General features: G+C 33.1%; 1 protein-coding gene across 1 annotated transcript in view; it reads right to left on the reverse strand.

Annotated features, from left to right (window-relative positions):
* Positions 1-18,316: 18,316 nt before the first annotated feature.
* Positions 18,317-22,151, reverse strand: part of tll (nuclear receptor subfamily 2 group E member tailless) — a 48,143-nt gene continuing 44,308 nt past the window's right edge. The window contains exons 8-9 of the mRNA XM_035354471.2: positions 20,247-20,396; positions 18,317-18,714 (exon numbers count right to left, since the gene is read on the reverse strand). Of these exons, the coding sequence (XP_035210362.1) occupies positions 18,446-18,714; positions 20,247-20,396 (419 nt within the window). The 3' untranslated portion in view covers positions 18,317-18,445. The remainder of the gene's footprint in view (positions 18,715-20,246; positions 20,397-22,151) is intronic.

Below are 22,151 nucleotides of genomic sequence, written 5' to 3' on the forward strand. Positions count from 1 at the left end.
TCCAAACCGAATTAGCGGTGGAATTTCACATCAATGCATTCCCATCTTGTGTTCGTAAAAGAAAAATAAGCAAATCCTTGGTACCTAATCATAACTAGTTGTTTAATCACAATTTTGACTTCTGAAAAAGTTATTCATCTAGTTTCTTCATTTGTAGACTGCAATTACTTTTCATATCTGTAAAAATTCGTTCTTTAATAAACGGTTTTATTTCCAATTCCGTTCTCATAAACGCTTTCAAAATGATAACGTCTGAGATTTTTCGCTTTTTCGCTTTTCATTTCGATTTTCCTCAACAAATGGCGTTAGTTTTGGTTTCTCTTTGTTCTGCCCAATAAAAGTTGTTCTTGCTTCTGTCCCCTTGCAAATCCTTTTGGTGCTGGACAAAAGGGATTTATGTCTAAGCTCCCTCTGCGTAAATCTAAAGTTTGCTAATTTTTAATAGAGGCAATTTGCCCAGAATGACTACTAAGTTCGTTTTGGCATTTTGCGTCGATTCACTATAAACGTTGATTCACTTTTCAAATTGTTGCCACCAAATATTATAGCCCTCTGTTATATTTAAAGACATTAAATAATAAAAAAATCTGCGTAAATGTATCTATGTTTCTCCCATTGTGATAAAACAACGGTACCTAGCGCCATCAAATTTTGAATAACGTAATCTTCCACCGAATATGTGCATCTGGAAGCCCTAATTTGGAATTTTAATTTTAATTTTTTTTTTTTTTTTTTTTTGCTATAGATTTCATATTTTGTAACACTTGAACGAATTTTTGATTAACAAACTCAACGATTTCAAAGCGAGCAACTGCAACACCATACGGGAATAAAATAAAATAAAATAAATATGATGCGTACACCACATGACCTCCTTGTACGGAATATTAAATTATACGCATTTTTTCTTGCATTTCGTTTAAACTTATTGGATTGAATTAAACCTACTTCGCCGACAACGCATAAACCACAATAGAATAAATGCATTCTTTAAAATTCACACTATTTGTTTACCATAGCGACACTCTGGCGCTAGGTTCACTTACCAGCATTATAGTTCGTTCATATTATTTCATATTATTACTCAGAATACACAAAATTTATATCATTTAAAGAATTATCTAATCGATGCCACATGTTCTATTCAAATACTATAATAAAGCTAGAACGATGTATCAAAGAAATTAAGCAAACAAAAAAAAGAAACCGTTTTTCACAGACGATTGAGTATTTCTCATTCAATTAATTCAGTTCCCACTTCGTGATAAGGCAAAAATTCATAAAAACTCAAAATATCTGTATTAAAAATTACGAAGTAAATCTTAAACACTTATTTCCTCGAAAAAATTCCAGAAAGGATTAAGCATGATTTAATTCGCAATAATAAATGAAGACGTTATCTTTGTTGTTTCCAAGCTAAGTTTCTCTAGATTGGCAACAAATCCACTACTCTGCTGTTTCATATATAAACAAGCAATAGCCGCCATAAGAAAAATTATTAGGCTTAGCGGCACTTAAACAACTTTAAAATTGTGGATAATTCTAAAAATATCGCATACAGATTTACTAAAGGCATAAAAACCTTAAGCGGAAGATAACAACAACATAATTCAATCATTTTTAAAGCAAAAAATGTACAATTTACAAACATATAAGAGTAAAGAAAGTGAGATCACTGAGCCGGGTAACAGAGTGGATAATATATAAATATATTTATATACGTTTGGTGCGGCCGATTGCAACCAAAATACGAGGTGCACATCTACATGTTATAGTAGTGCTATATAGAAAATTTCAACGTTCTGAGGCTACTCGTTTGTGAGTTATATGAGATACATATGTACATACGTTCGTACAGACGCCACGAAAAATTCTCTTCAGAATTCATTTTAAAGCAGATTTATAATTTTTTTGCAGGAAAAGAGTCTTTTATTCTGTCCTTACGTACAGATATCACGCAAATACATCGTTAAATTGCATTCGAAAGCGGTCAAAATATATATTTTCGTTGAAATATGCTGCCTGAAACTTTTCGCGATTACAATACTTCCTTTTCACTTCGTATAGGGGAGTAAAAAATGTTTATCTCCAACGCGCGAGACTTCGCATCGCAAATTCTAAAGGTATTCTTATTTTAAAATTATTTTGCGATATTGCTCTTGAATTGAATTTTATGGTTTAAGTGCGAAGAACATAATATTTAACAAATAAAGGTAACACACAAAATGTTAAAAAAAAACTTCCCTTCTGGCGTAATGTAAAATCTGAAAGCTTTCAGATTTTTTTAACCTTTTATTTACTTATTTACATTCATATTTTACTAAGCGTTTAACTTCCTTATGTATGTATACGACATTACATTGGCTAAACCAAAGTACATTAGCTAACTCATGCAATTGAAGAAATGTAATTTCAGAATTCAGAAGTTATTTAAGGTTTCTCATCGTGACTGTTGTCTTGTATAATAATCTTTATCCATCGAACAAGCACCTTTCACTACTAAATTATCCTTTTAATAACGCATGAAATTTTTTACTTTCTTATTTGCTTCTGTACGGCTTCTGTCACAAGAACCATATGCGGGCTTGCGGCACCCACGGTCACATTTCCTCCCTCCCACTTTGACATTCCCTGTCAACGCACCCCTCCATTGACAACAATGAATGGCACGACGAATATATACTCGACTATATATACTACATAAGAAGCCGTCAGCGCTCGGTTAGGTTATTGTGAATAGGAAAAGGTGGCTCAGAGTAAATCCTCCCTCCAAAATCCTACTTCCAACCGCTTTGGGATTCAGTGGCTATGAGCTGAGCCGGAACAAAATAGGCATTGAATAAAATGGCAAAGAGGGGGCTGGGATCTTCCCCTGTCATTTAGCACGTCTATTGTGGAGCCATGTTTTCATTCTTACAGCAGACTTTTAAGGGGATTTTGATGGAGTTGGAACCATTTTTCCATCTTCTTTGCTTCCCTTCCCTCTTTTAACTCCGGCGGAACACCTACAAACGGTGGCGGAGTCAGAAAGGTAGGCAAAGAAGCTTGCAGGATCCGATTTTAGGGGGTTTTCGTATATTTTGTCTATTTTTTTTTCATTGTTCGTTCATTCGTTTCTTTGTGATTTGATACTGGTACAAATGAGCCCGCAAATTGTTGAAGAAAGGGACTTTGAATCTTGCCTTAGGAAACACTACTGGAGGTAAGACTATAAAATGAAAGTGCAAGAAATTCAAGCCGGGTTGGAGAAAGGAGTGCATACCGATCCAACTTAGATTGCTCTTTTCCTAGTAGCGACATTTGATGTATGATGTCCCGGGTTAAACATTTCATGAAAAATACTCGAATATCTGAATTAAAATATTTTCTTATCAATGTAATTTTTCTTAAATTTGTTAATGCAGTTTTTTGCTCTCTTAATGTAAAACAGAAGCAGATATATTTAATCTATTTTTTTAAATTCTGTATATTTTCCTAAGCTACCTTGTAAGGTATTTCACCCGCCTTCATAGCGTGCCTTCGTGGTGTAGTTGTCTGCATGCTGGGCCCGTATTCCAGCGGTCCGTGGTTCGATTCCCGGCGAAGACGCTGCTCATTTTTTCACTTCTCCTCGTTTCAAAAAAATACCTAATGCCTTTACAGACGCAGCAGACAAACATAGATCCCCAACCCAGGTCTGACTTGCGAACCCATGCGGAGTTTGGATATCTATGGTCCAGAGGACCTCGTCCTAGCGGGCGCAATCCCCGCAGTCCCCGCCCGGCTTTATACAAAGCATTGGGCAGAACAAATCGTAGATATGAATTGAACTTAGTTTGCCTCCGCGCACCACTCCATCGGCTAAACGTACGTCGTAAAGTGCGCTCAGACCACTCTGTCAGTCCCCGTCACGAGAACTGAATAGGGTCAAACTTCCGGGGACTTGGTCGACGATCTCCAATCTAAAGAAGGAACAGACACGACAGTACCAGTACGGTCAACCGAAGGAACAGACAACCGAGGGAACAGACACGACAGTACCAGTACGGTCACTGCCAAGCCTGAACCAACCTGAGCACAATACTCGGGTTCTAGTCCTGTGAAGTCAAATTATATACCCCCGTGGTTGAGACTGCCTAGGTACAGATCCGAACCAGTACTTCCCAGGAATTCTCCTGAGTCAACCCCCCGGGGGGGACTAATGTCTCTACAGTGGCTCTCGAACTAAAAAAGGTGGGGGATGAAGATTCTCCACTACCAGGATTTGGCGACTCGGTCTCCTAAAACCCCAATCGCTCTTTAAAAGGGGAAATATGTAGGGTATTTCTCCCACCTTCTCAGCGTGCCTTTGTGGTGCAGTGATCTGCATGCTGGGCGCGTATTCTATAGGTCCGTGGTTCGATTCCTGGCCAAGGTGTTGCTCATTTTTTATCGGTCCTGCTTTCAAAAAAATACCTAAAAAAAATACCTAACCTGAGCAAATTATTTCGCGTAAAATTATAATATTTTTATATTAACATAACGTGTTTATACTAGATGTTTTGCATTCTCATTAATTTGAATTTTTTTTTAATATTTATTTCATTTATTTAAACATTTATTTAAATATTTAGCACATTTCTTTTAATTTACTCAGTCGTTTTCTTTACTTGGGCAATTCTTTTCATAGTGTTTATTTTTACAGCATTTTTACTTTCTTGTACGATGTAAGGCAAATAAACGTTGCAAACATTTTGCATAAACCTTCGCTGAGGACGTTTCTAACATCAAACAAATTTGACTATTAAGTTACCGAAAAAGTTTCCTTGCATTTGATTCGGATAAATTAGGTTTTATTGTATTCAGACACGTTGTAATTTCATAATCTTCCAGCTGTTCTTTGCGAATAATGGCATCATAATAACAATAACTGCACGAAGCCGCAAAACATCTTTCATAATATGAATGAGGACTCGCTTTCACAGGATCAACAATACGTATAACTGGCATGGCACAGGATCAAAACTGGATACTTACGTATTAACATGACTACCTTGGCGCAGTTTGACGATTTTTTACAGATGAAAAGGTAAAAGTTACTTATCGAGTGCAAGTTTGCATGTTTTCGCGCCTTTTTTAAAAAGATTCCCAAACTGTCGATATTTATTGTAAATCGGTAGATATTATGAATGTCTGTAAAGCAAACGTACTTTAGCAATTTAAAATACAAATTTTAATTATTAAATAAGGATTTTATGATACACTAAAAAATAAAACACTTACATTCTTTGTCAAATCTTTATGTAATGTTTGCACTGTTTTTCTCCCTACACAGCTCTTCTCTGTAAACAGCCATCTGTTTTCGCTTAAAAAAAAAATTAGATAATTGCACGGACTAGGTATTGCACAAATCTCTGCTATACCGGCTATATACCAAACGTATCTCTTCGTTGTTCTCTTTAGCTATTTTGCTGCTAAGTTCTGTATTTCTGCTGAAATTTCACCGCAGCTTCATCCACCGCTGGCAAACTCCGCAAGCGTATATTTAAACTGAATTTAAGACAAAAATATCTGAATTCGTCTATAAAATCGGTTGCAATTTGGAATGCAACCGAAACGCATTCGAAAACGGCGACACTGCTCAACTGAAGGTTTGTGTTGAGTATGGTTGCCTGAAGAATGGTTATGTGCATGATTGCCACAGTTTGGTACATTCTGGAAATATGGCGACTTTTATTAATGGGGTTGCAACAATGCGTAAGTAAGCTCCATACGATTAAAAAAAAAGGAAATCATAATCTTTTAATAATTAATGAAATCTAATAGTTAGTTAATATTCTAAAAATAATGCCCATTTGTCACCTCTGCTGAGTTGTTGCAAACATACGAAACTTTTCCGACTCCCACCCTTCTTCCTCTGAAGTTTTATGACACTTGTTCCTTTTTCGCATAAGCTCTCCTGCTGGCAAGACGCTTTTCATTCATGCTGCTGCTGCTTACGTTCTGAAGATGACGTCGTACTTCAAAATGCAACTTACTGTATTCAAATATAATTATGAAACATCTTGTCTGAAAAAGGATGATTTGATATACGTTAAAAAATAAAGATTGAGATTCTTCAAAATACGTTGGGCTAAATTGTGTCATCATGCTTTCCACTCAGCCAACTACGCAATATCGTTAAGCAGGTTGTTTCAGTGTCTTCGTCTACGAATTTTAAAATTAAAAATTACATATATATGGAATGATTGGGAATATATATGTGTATGTAATATTTTAAATCAATTGATTAAATTAAATTCTAATAATATTGCTTAATAATGTGTTGGCGATTCTCTACCTAAATTGCATCCCTGTTCCTAAATTTTGGCGAAATCCTTTCTTTAGTATAAAATATATTAACCTGTTGGCGCCCGCCAAATCGCCAAACTCATAAATCTGTCATATTACATAAAGTACTTAAGAACACTCCTGATGAGAAGATAGCGTCACCTCGTGATTTCAATTAATATCGCTGATTGGATGAGCCTCGTGACGCACACATATGTATAAGTAGGGCTTCTGCTCAAGGTACGACAGAAACGCTTGTGAGATGGATGCTAAAATAAACCAACCACTTTATATTCCAAAATTTGTCTCATTCCTGTTGCCCCGGCTGCACGAAACAAATAATGTATGAGAAATTACATTTCATATATATATATATTCCCAACCTGTTATCAGGCACGGTGAGATCAGTATTTTTATTCTTATATTACCATTTTTTGCTTTAAAAGTGGTTCAACTATGTTGTACTTATATTTCGGTTGAGCTTTTTTAGTTAATCTATAGTTGTTGAATTATCAAAAATTCAAAAGTTTAGGAGGTACTAGGCGTAACAAGGCCACCATTTGTTTACATTTCAAACTGTTAGTAGAAAACTGAATTAGATCATTTGTTGAAACAACTGCAATGTCTTTTTGCCCAGTGGGACAGAAAGTTAACTTTCAATTTTGTGCATCGAAAACTTGGTCTTCCGTTGGCCGCTTTGCTTCTTTTTGCATATAAACTTTAATTTTAATTGCAAAAATGGATTATAAACTGTTTTTAACTATATTTGATGTTTCAGATTTTTCTTTATTTTACAAATTTGAATGAAGATGTTTTGAGTTTTTATGTATTTTTCCTTTGCTGCCAAATGAGAACTGAATTGGTTTAATGAGAAACATATCTGTAAAGAAGTTATAGGAAATAAGTTTAAATGAAATCCAGCTAAAATTGTGTATAATTTAATAGGCCGTACAAGGAAGTCGCGTGGTGTCCACATCAGATATTTTATATATGTCTAAATATTTTACAAATTTCATGACTAAAGTTTATACTTTATTATTGCTTTTATGTAAGATTCGACATCTTTTACCTTACGTATTCTTCAGTCTATGTAAATCAGAGATCTAAACTTATTTTCCACTGTATTCTTTCTTTTCCTTTTTCCTTTTTCCAAAATCAGAGGATTATTCTACAGCTGAGAGGGGTGCCATCGCTGAGAAGGAATTGGTTAGCCATTCTTTTTTTCTCGTATTCACTCAACGAAGCAAATCCGACACCGATCCCTTTCCTTGCAACATTTGTTCCTATTTGTCGCCCTTTTTAGCATACAAAAAGACCGGAGGAGGACCTTTCTGGGACGTGCCGCTTCCCAGCTAAAAGTGCCTTTCACCGATGGTGTCAAAAATCAAATTCAGAAACGATGCTTGACAAAAGAGTTCCTTGTTTGTTTAACTTTAAAAAAAAAAAAAAAAGTGCTGTAGCCAATCAGGATGCTTGTTGAAAAAATATGTTATTTTTATGTGGAAAGTTTGGTGTATGGTTTGGTATATATGACTGTGAATCATTTGTGGCTTATATTTGCTACTGCTTTGAAAAGTTGTTGCAAATTGTTATTTGAATTTGAAGAAAGACATTGTGCAGTGGCAATTGAACATAACAGATAATTTTGCCTCTTGCCTGTAGACGCGAGAAATTCTAAAAATTACAATTTTTTAAAACTAGATACATGAAAATCTTAATTAAAAGGAAATTTTTACTTCTTCGTCTATTCAGGTTTAGTTCTTAAAATTGTGTGATGATGTTAATTTAGTCTCAGTGAGGAGTTTTTTAGACAAAATGAGCTGGCTCCCTGAGTTTGCGGTGAAAATTTTCCAAAATGTAAGATAAAAAATGAACCATTTTATTGCGTTTTTCTCAACACCAACAGCGGCAGAGCGGTTAAGTAGCTGAACACTGGTATTTCAGTCCAAGATTCGAATCCCTGCAAATGGGTTGGCTGCATGAGCATTTTTGTGGTTTTCCCCATTGTAATGCGTATACAAGGTTGTTTCCCTTACAAATTCCGCCGGGAAGGCATCCCTCATCTTAGGCACATAATATTATTCTGTGGAAACTTTGCTGTAATACGAATGCCACTGTAGTAAGGAGTGAAGAAAATTACTTTTTCTTAACATTAAAACTAAATTAAATTAATACAGCATAATATGCAGCAGAAAAGTTGTAAAATTCACGAAAGGAATTAGAAGTTTTCATAACGTTTACGGATGTTAATAATAACAATATTAATAATAATATATTGATTAAATAAATAAAAAAAGGTTTGAAAAAGAATAAATTTATTTTTAAGAGATTATTAGGTTACCAAAAACATCTACAGTAAATTATAATAATATCCCAAGTAGCACAGCAACGTCTTAACGACGTTGCAAACTCGTCGCGGATGTCGTTTCAAAAATGTTGCAATATGTCGTCTTTAAGACGCCCAGATGTTCTTTGCAACGGTAGCAAAATAGTGGATGATGACATCCACTATTTTGCAACCGTTGCAAAGACGTCTTTATTACGTATTTGCAGATGAGGTTTTTGTCGCATAGACGTCGTTATTGCGTCTTCCGCAGGTGATATTTTGGTTGTGAAAGCATCGTATCACTACGTCTTAAAGACGCCTAAATGCTCGTGAAATTCCATCTTTTTGCAACAGTTGTTAAAATATAGTTATTATGTCCTTGTGTTACATATTGATTTATGCAGAAAAATAAGCTTAATAATTAATATATTTTTTTTTTCTTTTTTAAAGCCCACCAGCGCCGAGCGGTAAAGTCGCTGAACACTGGTAGTTCAGTCCGAGGTTCGAATCCCGCGAACGGGCTGGCTGCAAGGGCGTTTTCGTGGTTTTCCCTATGTGAAACGTGTATACGAGCCAGTTTCCCTTAGAAAGTCCTCCACGAAGGTATCCTTCCCTTAGGCAGATATCCCTCGAAACTTTGTCATAATCACACACACACACTGGCTCGTATACTGGTAATACATTTGGAAAACCATAAAATGCAGCTACCCCGTTCGCGGGATTCGAACTACCAGTGTTCAGCGATTTTACCGCTCGGCCTCTGGTGGGCCCCATTCTTTCGTAAAATATGGACTCGACAACAAACAAACAAAATCAGAGACCATTTTATAATTGGTTGTTTGTGCTTAACCAACGCAAATATTGATTTATTTATAATTTTTGTTTTTAATAACCGACGCAAATGTTGACTTGTTTATAATTTACTTACTTTCGCGAATTTAATTCTCTAACACAAATTTGTTCAGTTGTGTATTTTGCTTTGCAGCCTGTGTCTTCTATAAACATACATGGGCGTTTTCGTGTTTTTCCCCGTGTGTAACGTGTATAAGAGCCAGTTTCCCTTAGAAAGTCCTCCACGAAGGCATCCCTCCCATTAAGCAGATAGCCCTCGTTGCTTTGCCATAACTCAACACTTGTATTTATCTAAAGTTTAAATATTTTATCATTTCCTGAAAACCAGAAGATAATGCAATTTTTTCTCTTTAGAATAAATATGCATAATTAATAATAGTTTTAATTATTTTCAGCACTTTAAACTATATTTTTTAAATAACTTCAATTTCAAGTTACGATTATTTAAGATTTCATAATTTTTTCCATTAATCCTTTAGTATGTGAATGAGAGTAATTATGAAAGTGGTTATTATAAATATATAACAATAATAGTAGGTTTTAAGTACATAAAACTCAATCAGACATAAGTAAATCTATATATATGGTTAAAAAAAGAGCGTTTCTGATTATAACAGCATTATCGCATTTTCTGTTAAATCTCAGAGACAGCTTTGCAAAATAGCTATATCATTTCAAAGATATTAAATTACTACTGTAAAAGCTTCTTTACCATATATTATGAAAATAAGTAAACTTTTTTCTTTTAATTAAAAAAATTATGATACTAGTCAAAATACATCAAAAGTAATAAAACTTTAACGATATAACATAAAATGGTTAATTATGCACCCTAAAAATGTTATTGTTTGTTTAAGAGCAGCAATTTATTAAATGCATAAACTGTAACTGAAAACATTTCATTTGAAAAGTGTAATATTAATTGAAGACCATAAACCCTTAACAATGTAACACTAAATGCTTAATTATTCACAACGAAAGTTTGATGAGATCTCCGCCAATTTTCATGATTGATGCAATTTCACAAGTGAATGTAATGTTTAACTATGGCGTTTAGATTTGCAATGCCCTTTTTTTTAACTTCCTTGTATGAAGTAAAAAGGAAGTATTGTAATCGCAAAAAATTTCAGGTGTCATATTTCGACGATAATATCCACTCTGACCGCTACCGAATGCAGTTTAACGATATTTTTGCGTGACATCTGTACGTAAGGACAGAATAAAGGACTGTTTTTCCGCAAACAAATTATAAAACTAATTTAAAATGAATTCCGAAGAGAAGTTTTCGTGGCGTCTGTGCGTACGTATGTATCTTGCATAATTCAAAAACGAGTAGCCTCAGAACATTAAACTTTGGTATATGGGACTGCTATAACATGTAGATGTGCACCTCTTATTTTATCTGCAATCAGCCGCACCAAAAGTATGTAAATGTATGTATCCACTCTGTTACTCGGTTCAGTGATCTCAGTTTTATATACTTACATGTTTTTAAATTGTGCATTTTTTGCTTTAAAAATGATTGAATTATGTTATTCTTATCTTCCGGTTAAGGTTTTTAGGTATTTAAGTTACGGCTTTACTAAATTTGCATGCAATATTTGTAGAATTATCAACAATTTAAAAATTGTATAAGTGCCGCTAAGCTTAATTATTTTGCCATGGCGGCCATGTTTATTTACATTTGAAACAGCAGAATAGTAGATTTGTTGCCAATCTAGAAAACTTAAGCTTCGCAACAGCAAAGATAACGCTTTCATTTATTATTGCGATTTAAATCGTGCTTAATCCATTCTGGAATTGTTTCCGAGGAAATAAGTATTCACGATTTACTTCATAACTTTTAATACAGATATTTTGAGTTTTTATGTATTTTTCCCTTGTCGCGAAGTGAATACTGAATTAATTGAATGCGAAATACTAAATCGTTTATGAAAAACTTCTTTTTTTCCTTTCTTTCGTTGTTGTTTGTTTAATTTCTTTTGTACATCGTTTTAGATTTATTATAGTATTTGAATAGAACATGTGGCAACGATTGGATAATTTTTCAGATAATAGAAATTTTGTGCATTGTGAGGTATAAAAGGAATGAGATGTACGCTATTAAGAGAACCTAGCGCCAGAGTTTCGTTATGGTAAACAAATAGAGTGAATTTTAAAGAGTGTATTTATTCTATTGTGGTTTATGCACTATCGACGAAGTAGACTTAATATAATCTTATAAGTTTAAATGAAATGCAAGAAAGAAAGCGTATAATTTAATGTTACGTACAAGGAAGTCATGTGGTGTACACATAACGTTTTTTCTTTTGAAATTTCACATCAAAAAATGCGATTGAAACATTTTTTGCGCATCGTAAAAAATTATGACAAGCGATTTAAATTTTTTGTACGTTATGTCGATAATTTGTCTGTTCTGATTTTACTTGATTACTAAATAAAGACTAATCTAGATCTTCAGTACTCTACCGGAATGATTTCTTTTGTACATCGTTTAGCGCAAGTTTTGGCTATATCTCCGCCAATTTTCATGATTGACGGAATTTCGTAATCGAATCTAATGATTTCCCTCAGTTTAGGTCTGAAATACCGTTTTTTACTTCCTTGTACGAAGTAAAAAGGAAGTATTGTAATCGCGAAAAGTTTCAGGCAGCATATTCCAACGAAAATATCCATTTTGACCGCTTTCGAATGCAATTTAACGATGTTTTTGCATGATATCTGTACGTAAGCACAGAATAAAAGACTCTTTTCCTCCAAAAAATTATAAAACTGCTTTAAAATGAATTCTGAAGAGAATTTTTCGTTGCGTCTGTACGAACATACGTACGTACGTACGTATCTCCCATAACTCAAAAACGGGTAGTCTGAGGCTACCCGTTTTTGAGTTAAAAACGGGTAGCCTCAGTTAAAAACGTTGAAATTTTGTATATAGGACTGCTATAACATATAGATCTGCACCTCGTATTTTGGTTGCAATCGACAGCGCCAAACGTATATAAATATATTTATAAATATATCCACTCTGTTACCCGGCTCAGTGATTTCAGTTTCTTTACTCTTATATGTTTGTAAGTTGTACATTTTTTGCTTTAAAAATGATTGAATTATGTTGTTTTTATCTTCAGGTTAAGGCTTTTGTGCCTTTAGTAAATCTGTATGCAATATTTTTAGAATTATCAACAATTTTAACGTTGTTTAAGTGCCGCTAAGCCTTTTTTTTTTAATGGCGGCCATTGATTGTTTACATTTGAAACAGCAGACTAGTGGATTTGTTGCCAATCTAGAGAAACTTAGCTTCGCAACAACAAAGATAACGCCTTCCTTTATTATTGCCAATTAAATCATGCTTAATCCTTTCTGGAATTTTTTCGAAGAAATAAGTGTTTAAGATTTACTTCGTAATTTTTAATATAGATATTTTGAGTTTTTAGGTACTTTTGCCTTCTCGCAAAGTGAGAACTGAATTGATTGAATGAGAAATTCACAATCGTCTGTAAAAAAAACTGTTTCTTTTTTGTTTTATTTGCTTAATTTCTTTTTTGCATCATTCTAGCTTTATTATAGTACTTGAATAGTACATGTGGGAACGATTTGATAATTCTATTTTTTAAATGATATAAATTTTGTGCATTATGAGTTATAATATGAACGAAATATAATACTGTTAAGTGAATCTAGCGTCAGAGTGTCGCTATGGTAAACAAAAACTTAATGAATTTTAAAGAATGAATTTATTCTATTGTGGTTTATGCGTTGTCGGCGAAGTAGATTTAATTCAATCCAATAAGTTTAAATGAACTGGAAAAAAAAAAAAAAAAAAAAAAAAAAAATGCGTATCATTTAATATTCCGTACAAGGAATTCATGTGGTGTACGCATCAGATTTTTTTATTTCGACCTTAGATAATTTAATTGTAAGTGTTTGATCTTTACGTTAATCACAAGCAAAATTACTCTGATTTTGAACCGGAAATTCTTAGTCCTGTTGATTTGGCTTCTCTGCGGTGAATGGATATTTTATAAGCTCTATCCGGAGTTCAACTTTTCCCGAGATTTCCGGATAGTCGAGCTGTTACTGTACATATACGCATTTTCTGCTGTAAATTATGATGTATCAATTGAACTTTTGCTTAATATAGATTTCATTTCTATAATTCTTGTAAACATCTTCTATTAATTACTCCTATAATCATATTAAGTTTATTAAGCTGGAAATCTATTACAATTACTAGACCAAAAGGGCTATTAGTCACGAAACAGCATTTTGCGTCATTATATGTATCACCTTTCGGCTGTATTACCTTTCAAACTGCTGCAACCATCTATATTTAAAGTACACTTGTACATATTAGCGCCCTGTATTACAATAAAAGAATTTAGATAATGAAGATTCTGCATGAATGTATGAGTTTCCCGCACTGGGAGAAAACCACGATACCTACAGCCACCAAATTTTGAATAACGTAGTCTTCCATTCGAATATGGGTACCTGGAAGCTTGAATCTTGAATTTGCTTTATTATCTATTTCATATTCTGTAAAACTGTAACGATTTTTTTATTAATAAACTCAACGATTTCAAAGAGAGCAATAGCAGTACTGTACGAAAAAAAAAAAAAAAAAAAAAGATTATCTCCAGCGCGTGAGATTGTCTGTCGGAAATTCTGAAGGTATGCTGTTTTCAAATATTTTGTGATACTGCTTCTGAATTGCATTTTATCAGGTTCAAGTGCGAAGAACGTATTTTATGAATAAAGGTAACATACAAAGCGTTAAAAAAAACTTCGGGCGTTTTTTTTTTATCTGAAGGCTTTTATACTTTTTGTCCTTGTTCTATTATTAATTCAGAATTATTCTGAATTTTAAACGCTGCATTGTAATTACGCGCATTATTTGTATTGTTAAATAAACGAATTCTTACACTCACTGTTCTTTTCAAGTTTCTAAATGCCTATAGTTATTTTAAACTCGAGGTAAGCATTGATAATGGTTTTGTTTTCATGTGAGATTTAATTCATTTGTAAAATAAAATTCTTCCAAGTAGAAAGTTTCTCAAACACTATACAGTAATTTATTTCTTTTTCTGTTTATACATTAATACGTCATAATCTTTTATAACATATATTCTATGACTATAGTGCATAAAAGGCTTCATAGTCATCTTCTCAACGAATCACATGACTAGAACATACATCGATAAAATATTCTAGTTAAATATCTTACATACTTAATAACAATAATACAAAAATACATATGTATAATTGCAATCTTACTTGTGAAAAAGGGGTACTTTTTTTACATTATACAGCAAATGATAATGCCTAAAAATAGAATTTTTTACTTGTAATTTAGCATTCTCAATTAATAACTTTTAATTTAATTAAAATGAGAATATAAATGCATTAATAGTTTTACATTTTATGACAAAATAATACTGAACTTTGGTGATATGCAGAAACTGTTTAAGATCAGTACTTAAATCAAAGTTATTCATATTGTCTAGGCCATTTGCCTTACATTTATACATAAGTTGAAAAAAAAATCATGTACATTTAACAGACTATCTGTACACAAATATTCAACTATCTTATCTTCAGCTGATGAAAAGGTGAGAATTTTAATTTAATTAAAATCAGAATATAAATGTATTAATTGTTTTACATTTTATGACAAAATAATACTGAACTTTAGTGATAGGCTGAAACTGTTTAAGATCAGTACTTATAAATCAAAGTTATTCATATTGTCTAGGCCATTTGCTTTACATTTATACATAAGCTGAAAAAAATCATGTACGTGGTGGTGTGGTGTGGTGTATTTAATTATGGCTAAGCACACTAGGGCTATCTGTCTAAGAGGAGGGATGCCTTTCGTGGAGGACTTTCTAAGGGAAACTGGCTCGTATACACGTTACACATGGGGAAAACCACGAAAACACCCATGCAGCCAGCCCGTTCGCGGGATTCGAAACTCGGACCGAACTACCAGTGTTCAGCGACTTTACGCTCGGCCGCTGGTGGGCCTAAAAAAAAAATCATGTACATTTAACAGACTATCTGTACACAAATATTCGACTATCTTATCTTCAGCTGATGAAAAGGTGAAAATTTTAATTTAATTAAAATCAGAATATAAATGTATTAATTGTTTTACATTTTATGACAAAATAATACTGAACTTTGGTGATATGCAGAAACTGTTTAAGATCAGTACTTATAAAACAAAGTTATTCATATTGTCTAGGCCATTTGCCTTACATTTATACATAAGCTGAAAAAAATCATGTACATTTAACAGACTATCTGTACACAAATATTCGACTATCTTATCTTCAGCTGATGAAAAGGTGAGAATTTTAATTTAATTAAAATCAGAATATAAATGTATTAATTGTTTTACATTTTATGACAAAATAATACTGAACTTTGGTGATATGCAGAAACTGTTTAAGATCAGTACTTATAAAACAAAGTTATTCATATTGTCTAGGCCATTTGCCTTACATTTATACATAAGCTGAAAAAAATCATGTACATTTAACAGACTATCTGTACACAAATATTCGACTATCTTATCTTCAGCTGATGAAAAGGTGAGAATTTTAATTTAATTAAAATCAGAATATAAATGTATTAATTGTTTTACATTTTATGACAAAATAATACGGAACTTTGGTGATATGCAGAAACTGTTTAAGATCAGTATTTATAAAACAAAGTTATTCATATTGTCTAGGCCCTTTGCCTTACATTTATACATAAGTTGAAAAAAAAAATCATGTACATTTAACAGACTATCTGTTCGACTATCTTATCTTCAGCTGACGAAAAGGTGAGAATTTTGTAGATGCCAAACTTATCTAGGAAGAATTTTGACTTTGAAAGTTCGCCATCAAAGTATATAAATGCCTTTTTTCCAAGATGGACCTCTTTAGATTTTTTTCCAAGATGGTAATTTGCAAATATTCAAGTTTAGGCACTTTTAAATTAAAAAAAAAAAAAGAAAGTTGTAAAATTATGGAATCAAACTTTTTATTAACCCCCCCCCTGGTTTTTAGTTATATTTAGAAATTTGTTAATCTCATTTTTACTTCCTTGTACGAAGTAAAGGAAGTACTGTAATCGTTAAATATTTCGGCTATCATATTTCAACGAAAATAATCTTATTTTTACTTCCTTGTTCGAAGTAAAGGGAGTATTGTAATCGTTAAATATTTCGGCTATCATATTTCAACGAAAATAAATCTCAGGAAGTATTATAATCGTTAAATATTTCGGCTATCATATTTCAACGAAAATAATCTCATTTTTACTTCCTTGTTCGAAGTAAAGGAAGTATTGTAATCGTTAAATATTTCGGCTATCATATTTCAACGAAAATAATCTCAGGAAGTATTATAATCGTTAAATATTTCGGCTATCATATTTCAACGAAAATAATCTCATTTTTACTTCCTTGTACGAAGTAAAGGAAGTATTGTAATCGTTAAATATTTCGGCTATCATATTTCAACGAAAATAATCTCATTTTTACTTCCTTGTACGAAGTAAAGGAAGTATTGTAATCGTTAAATATTTCGGCTATCATATTTCAACGAAAAGAATCTCATTTTTACTTCCTTGTACGAAGTAAAGGAACTATTGTAATCGTTAAATATTTCGGGTATCATATTTCAACGAAAATAATCTCATTTTTACTTCCTTGTTCGAAGTAAAGGAAGTATTGTAATCGTTAAATATTTCGGTTATCATATTTCAACGAAAATAATCTCAATTTTACTTCCTTGTACGAAGCAAAGGAAGTATTGTAATCGTTAAATATTTCGGCTATCATATTTCAACGAAAATAATCTCATTTTTACTTCCTTGTTCGAAGTAAAGGAAGTATTTATTGTAATCGTTAAATATTTCGGGTATCATATTTCAACGAAAATAATCTCATTTTTACTTGCTTGTACGAAGTAAAGGAAGTATTGTAATCGTTAAATATTTCGGCTATCATTTTTCAAGGAAAATATCCATTTTGTCCTCTCTCGATTCCATTTGAACTATATTTCTGCATTACATCGGCACATAAGGACAGAAGAAAGGACTCTTTTTCCGAAAACGAATTGGAAAATAGATTCACAAACAAAATTTTCTTGACGTCTGTACGTACGTATGTAAGTATCTCGCATAACCCCAAAATAAGTAGCACCAGAACGTTGAAATTGTGTACATAGGAGTGCTATTACATGTAGTTGTGCACCTCCCTCTTTAGTTGTAATCGGCCCAACCAAATGTATATAAATATATGTAAATACATACCCACTCATCTACTCGGCTGTATGAGCTTAAGTTTTTCATTCTTATATGTTGCTAAATTGTGCACTTTTTTTGTTTTTAAAAGTGATTAATATATTTAATTATATTGCTCTTATTTTCCGGTTAAATTTTTTATGCCTTTAGTTAATCTGCATGCAATAGTTGTAGAATTATCAAAGATTCAAAAGTTTTTAAGTTCCATTAAGCATGACGACACCGGTATTTGTTTGCATTTAAAACTCAATAACATAAAGTGAATTAAGTAAAGTTCTGCACTTAAGTGTGTTTTTTGCCGAGTGGAGCCAAAAGTTTTGTGCACGGAAAAATCTGCTTTTCTGCCTAATTTTATTTAATTTAAACTTTAATTTTAATTGTAAAAATTGGTTTAAACGGTTTTTAATTCTATTTGTCAGTTTAGAATTTTCTGTGTTTTACAATTTTTAATGAAGGTTGCTATGAGTTATTTTTTTTCTACTTTTTAGGATAAGTATAAACTTTTATTAAATACAACTATACGGACCTGGGGGCTATTAGTTAGATTTTCCAATTTTCACAAAATTTTAGAAATTTAAAAGTAGTGTAATATGAATATTTTTCTTATTTAAAGCATTTTTATAACTGAAGGCTGCTGCGAAAATAAATAAGAGTTTTATTATTTACAGGAAGTTCTTTCTTTCAGAATTCTCCACTTTTGTACATATCACTCAGAAGTCTTTCAATGGTGATGGCACCTATAGTTTTTCTGAAAAAGAGTTCTTCAATTGTGTTGCTACTAACATCTCTCAAGAGTGGTAGCAAGAGCAGGAGCCTTCCAAATCGGGAGGGATCCAATGGGTAGGTCCTCTGGATGTAGTTACTAAGAGAAATATTAGTTTGGTCTTGAATAGACGACACAGTGCTGTTATCCTGAAGACCTCGAGTCGTAGTTGCACCAGAAGTAAGATCTATTGGAAGGAAAAGTCAGAAATTTTAAATACTATAACATAAATAATATTATAAAATACTATATAACAATTTGAAAATAAATCTTGCATTTTTAGTCCAAAGGGATTTGAATCCCGAAGGACTATTAGTTTCGTTTTGGCATTTTGCGTCGGACTCATAAATGTCGGTTCACTTTTCAAACTGTTGCCACAAAATGTTAGAGTCCTGCATTATATTTGAAGAAATTAAATAATGAAAAATCTGCGTAAATGTATGTATATTTCTCGTATTGTGATAAAACAACGGTACATAGAGTCATCGAATTTTGAATAACGTAATCCTCCAACGAATATGAGCATGTGGAAGACCAAATTTGAAATTTGAAATTTGTTTTATGATCGATTTCCTATTTTTTAAAACTTTGACGAATTTTTGATTAACAAACTCAAGGATTTCAAAGCGAGCAATGGCAACGTTGTGCAGAAAAAACATTTTTATCTCCAGCGCGTGAGTCTCTGTATCGGAAATTCTAAAGATATGCTCGTTTTAAAACTATTTTGCGATATTGCTGTTGCACTGGATGTTATGGTTTAAGTGCGAGGAACATGATATTTAATAAAGAAAGGTAACACACAAAATGTTAAAAAAACGCCCCTTTGGACGTAATTTAAAATCTGAAACATTTCAGATTTTTTTTTTTTATATATATATATTTATTTTATTTTATTTTATTTTATTTTATTTATTTATTTATTTATTTATTTATTTTTTTTTTTTTGTTGTTGTTGTTGTAATTAAACAGCAAGCGAATAACAGTGAAAACACGGTTCACGAATTAATTCCCTACTTAAAGCCGCGTCATTTCGAGAGCCGAAACTTTTTCTCCGTTTCGTAAAACGAAACTTTTTCTCATAGGAATTAATAATAAGAAAAGTAAGGAATTAATTCCTTACTGAAGGCCGTTCGTCATTTCTAAACCAAAACTTTTCTATAGGAATTAATATTAAGCCTTCAATGAGGAATTAATTTCTTACTGAAAGCTGTCCGTCATTTCGTAAACCCAAACACCCATACTTTTTCTCATAGGAATTAATATTCAGTAAGGAACTAAATCCCCATTGAATCCGAGATTAACAGCCATTCTGGGCTAACGCCCCTTTGGGCTAAAAATAAATATTATTGTGACCGTTTTTGATGAAGTACAATCTCTGAAATAGTAAGGAAAATATCAATAAAAATTTGAGCTAAAATTATACATTTTGATATAAACACTGAAAAAAATTAAATGTGCACTCTGATAAACTCTGATAAACTGCTAAACTAATTTGATTTTACATGATTTTCTAAATGCGTGCCCAGAATAAGGACACTTTGCCTTTTTCGCAATAAAACTTTTGCTATTTTTGCAATTTAATCAATTTTTGCAATAAAATTGATTAATTTGAAAAGCGTTGTTGTTACAATGTTAGCAGAACAGATGCCGAAATTTTATAATCGTAGTTTCGGTATTATTACTTTACACAATTCCTTTGCAGAAAGGAAATACACTTACTTGGTTTGAATAAAACGAGAACCTTCAAAAGCATGAACTCTGTGGGATCAAGATTTATCTGTTTAAATTTTGAGATAATTTCTTGGAAAGCCGTTATCTCGGTCATGATAGTCATCATCTTCTGGGAAGATTCAGATTCAGAATTGATACCTAAGGAAACAGATAAATTCAATGTAAGACAACCCAAAATATAAAATTAATAAGTTTCATAAATTCACATTTTTTGGATTTACTTAGCATTGAATTGCAAAGGATTGCAAATCACTGTACTGCAAGAATGAAAAAACTGGACATTTTTTCCCCTTCCTTTCTTTCCTCCAGTATTCGCTTACTTCTACAGTGTGAGTGAGAAATATAACTACAGATTTGACCAATTTATATGATGACAGTATGTTACGGTTACGATAACTGACATAGCACCTCTGGGAAACCAGGAAAAATACGCAACGTTACCAACCAGACTTTTTGCAATGCCTCAAACTGCTGGTCGTTTTGAGCATTTGCAACCCTTGTCAACCTTGTTTGCCGTACTAGTATTACTACAGCCCTTTTAGGTTTTCTTTTTTCTGGCTGTTTCTTTTGTTAAGCAGTCATTTTTGCCACTTTCCACCAGTCGACGCGATTAACACTGCATTAAATTAGCTTCGCAATCATGAAGAACAATAGTCATTATTAGACGGATCATAGCATCTATCATTCTGGGTAATGATTGTTTGCAGCATGGGCAGATGTAATATGCCCATGCAGCAACTGCCCCTTTCATGCTCACTGGCATCTTGGCTAGCGTGCAGATGCTAAAGGCTCAGCGCCATTTTGGAGATGATATAGTTGATATATGTCCAACATCGTATTGGTTATAAGAAAAGCTTGGGCAAGGAACTGATATATTACCATTGGAAACGAAATGATGAAGTTCTAGTTTAATATACCATTCATTACATCAGTCCATAATATATTATAGCATACTATTTATTATTATTATTATTTCCAATGGCAGAAGCTAAGACAAACATTCTAAACACAGAACAAAACTGTGTAAAAACATACCGCAAAAAGTCAATATATCATCATCTGGCCTCTAGCGCTGCAATGCTTCTGCATTTCACAGGCTTCACGCAATGCCAGGAACTTTCGTGGATGTGGGTCTTGTCCATTACTTCAACTAAGCCGCAAGGTGGGAGTTCGGCTGGTAAGGATACAAACACGACAGAGATGGCTCGACAAGAAGTCGTGACTAGTCGCCAAGAAGTCGTGACTAGTCGCCAAGAAGTTGTGACTAGTCGCCAAAAAGTCGTGACTAGTAGCCAAGAAGTCGTGATAAGCCTAAAGCTGCCCACAGCTTCTCCCCGTTGTTTGTTTGGGTATTTCCTTTCCAAGATGTGCTTCCACCTCTTGGTTGAGATAGGCGTCAGATGTTCACCTCTCCATTTTTGTTTCAAAAATTTAAGAATATATAGTTTTGAAGAATGGAAGAATAATTTGTAGATATCTACGAACAATCTTTCTCACTTTGGAAGCAGTTTGTCGGCCTGCTCATTACCATAAAATCGCCAAGAAGTCGTGACTTCTTGGCGATAAATCCATTGCAGCATGTAATCAATCCATTGTAATCAATCCATTGCATCAATCCATTGTAATTAATCCATTGCAGCAAAATCTCTTTACCCCTTACTCTCAATTTATCCAAAACAATTTGGCATTCAAGTCTTTCCACGGAGACTGAAAAAGGTCGCTCATAAAATAGCCTGTAGTGCAGCCCTGGAGACCGAGAGGATGATCCCTTTGTCTTAGCTGAAATCTGTGCATTAATCTACCTTAGGGTCACAAAAACAGCCATTACCTCGCCCTGGAAAGCAGTTCCCCACGTATTGTAACACTATATTTACTTCAAATGTGTAGTCGTAC

This window comes from Stegodyphus dumicola, chromosome 11, assembly GCF_044657685.1.
Source record: "Stegodyphus dumicola isolate Sdum_Otavi_A_Nest chromosome 11, ASM4465768v1".
Classification (NCBI taxonomy): Eukaryota; Metazoa; Arthropoda; class Arachnida; order Araneae; family Eresidae; genus Stegodyphus; species Stegodyphus dumicola.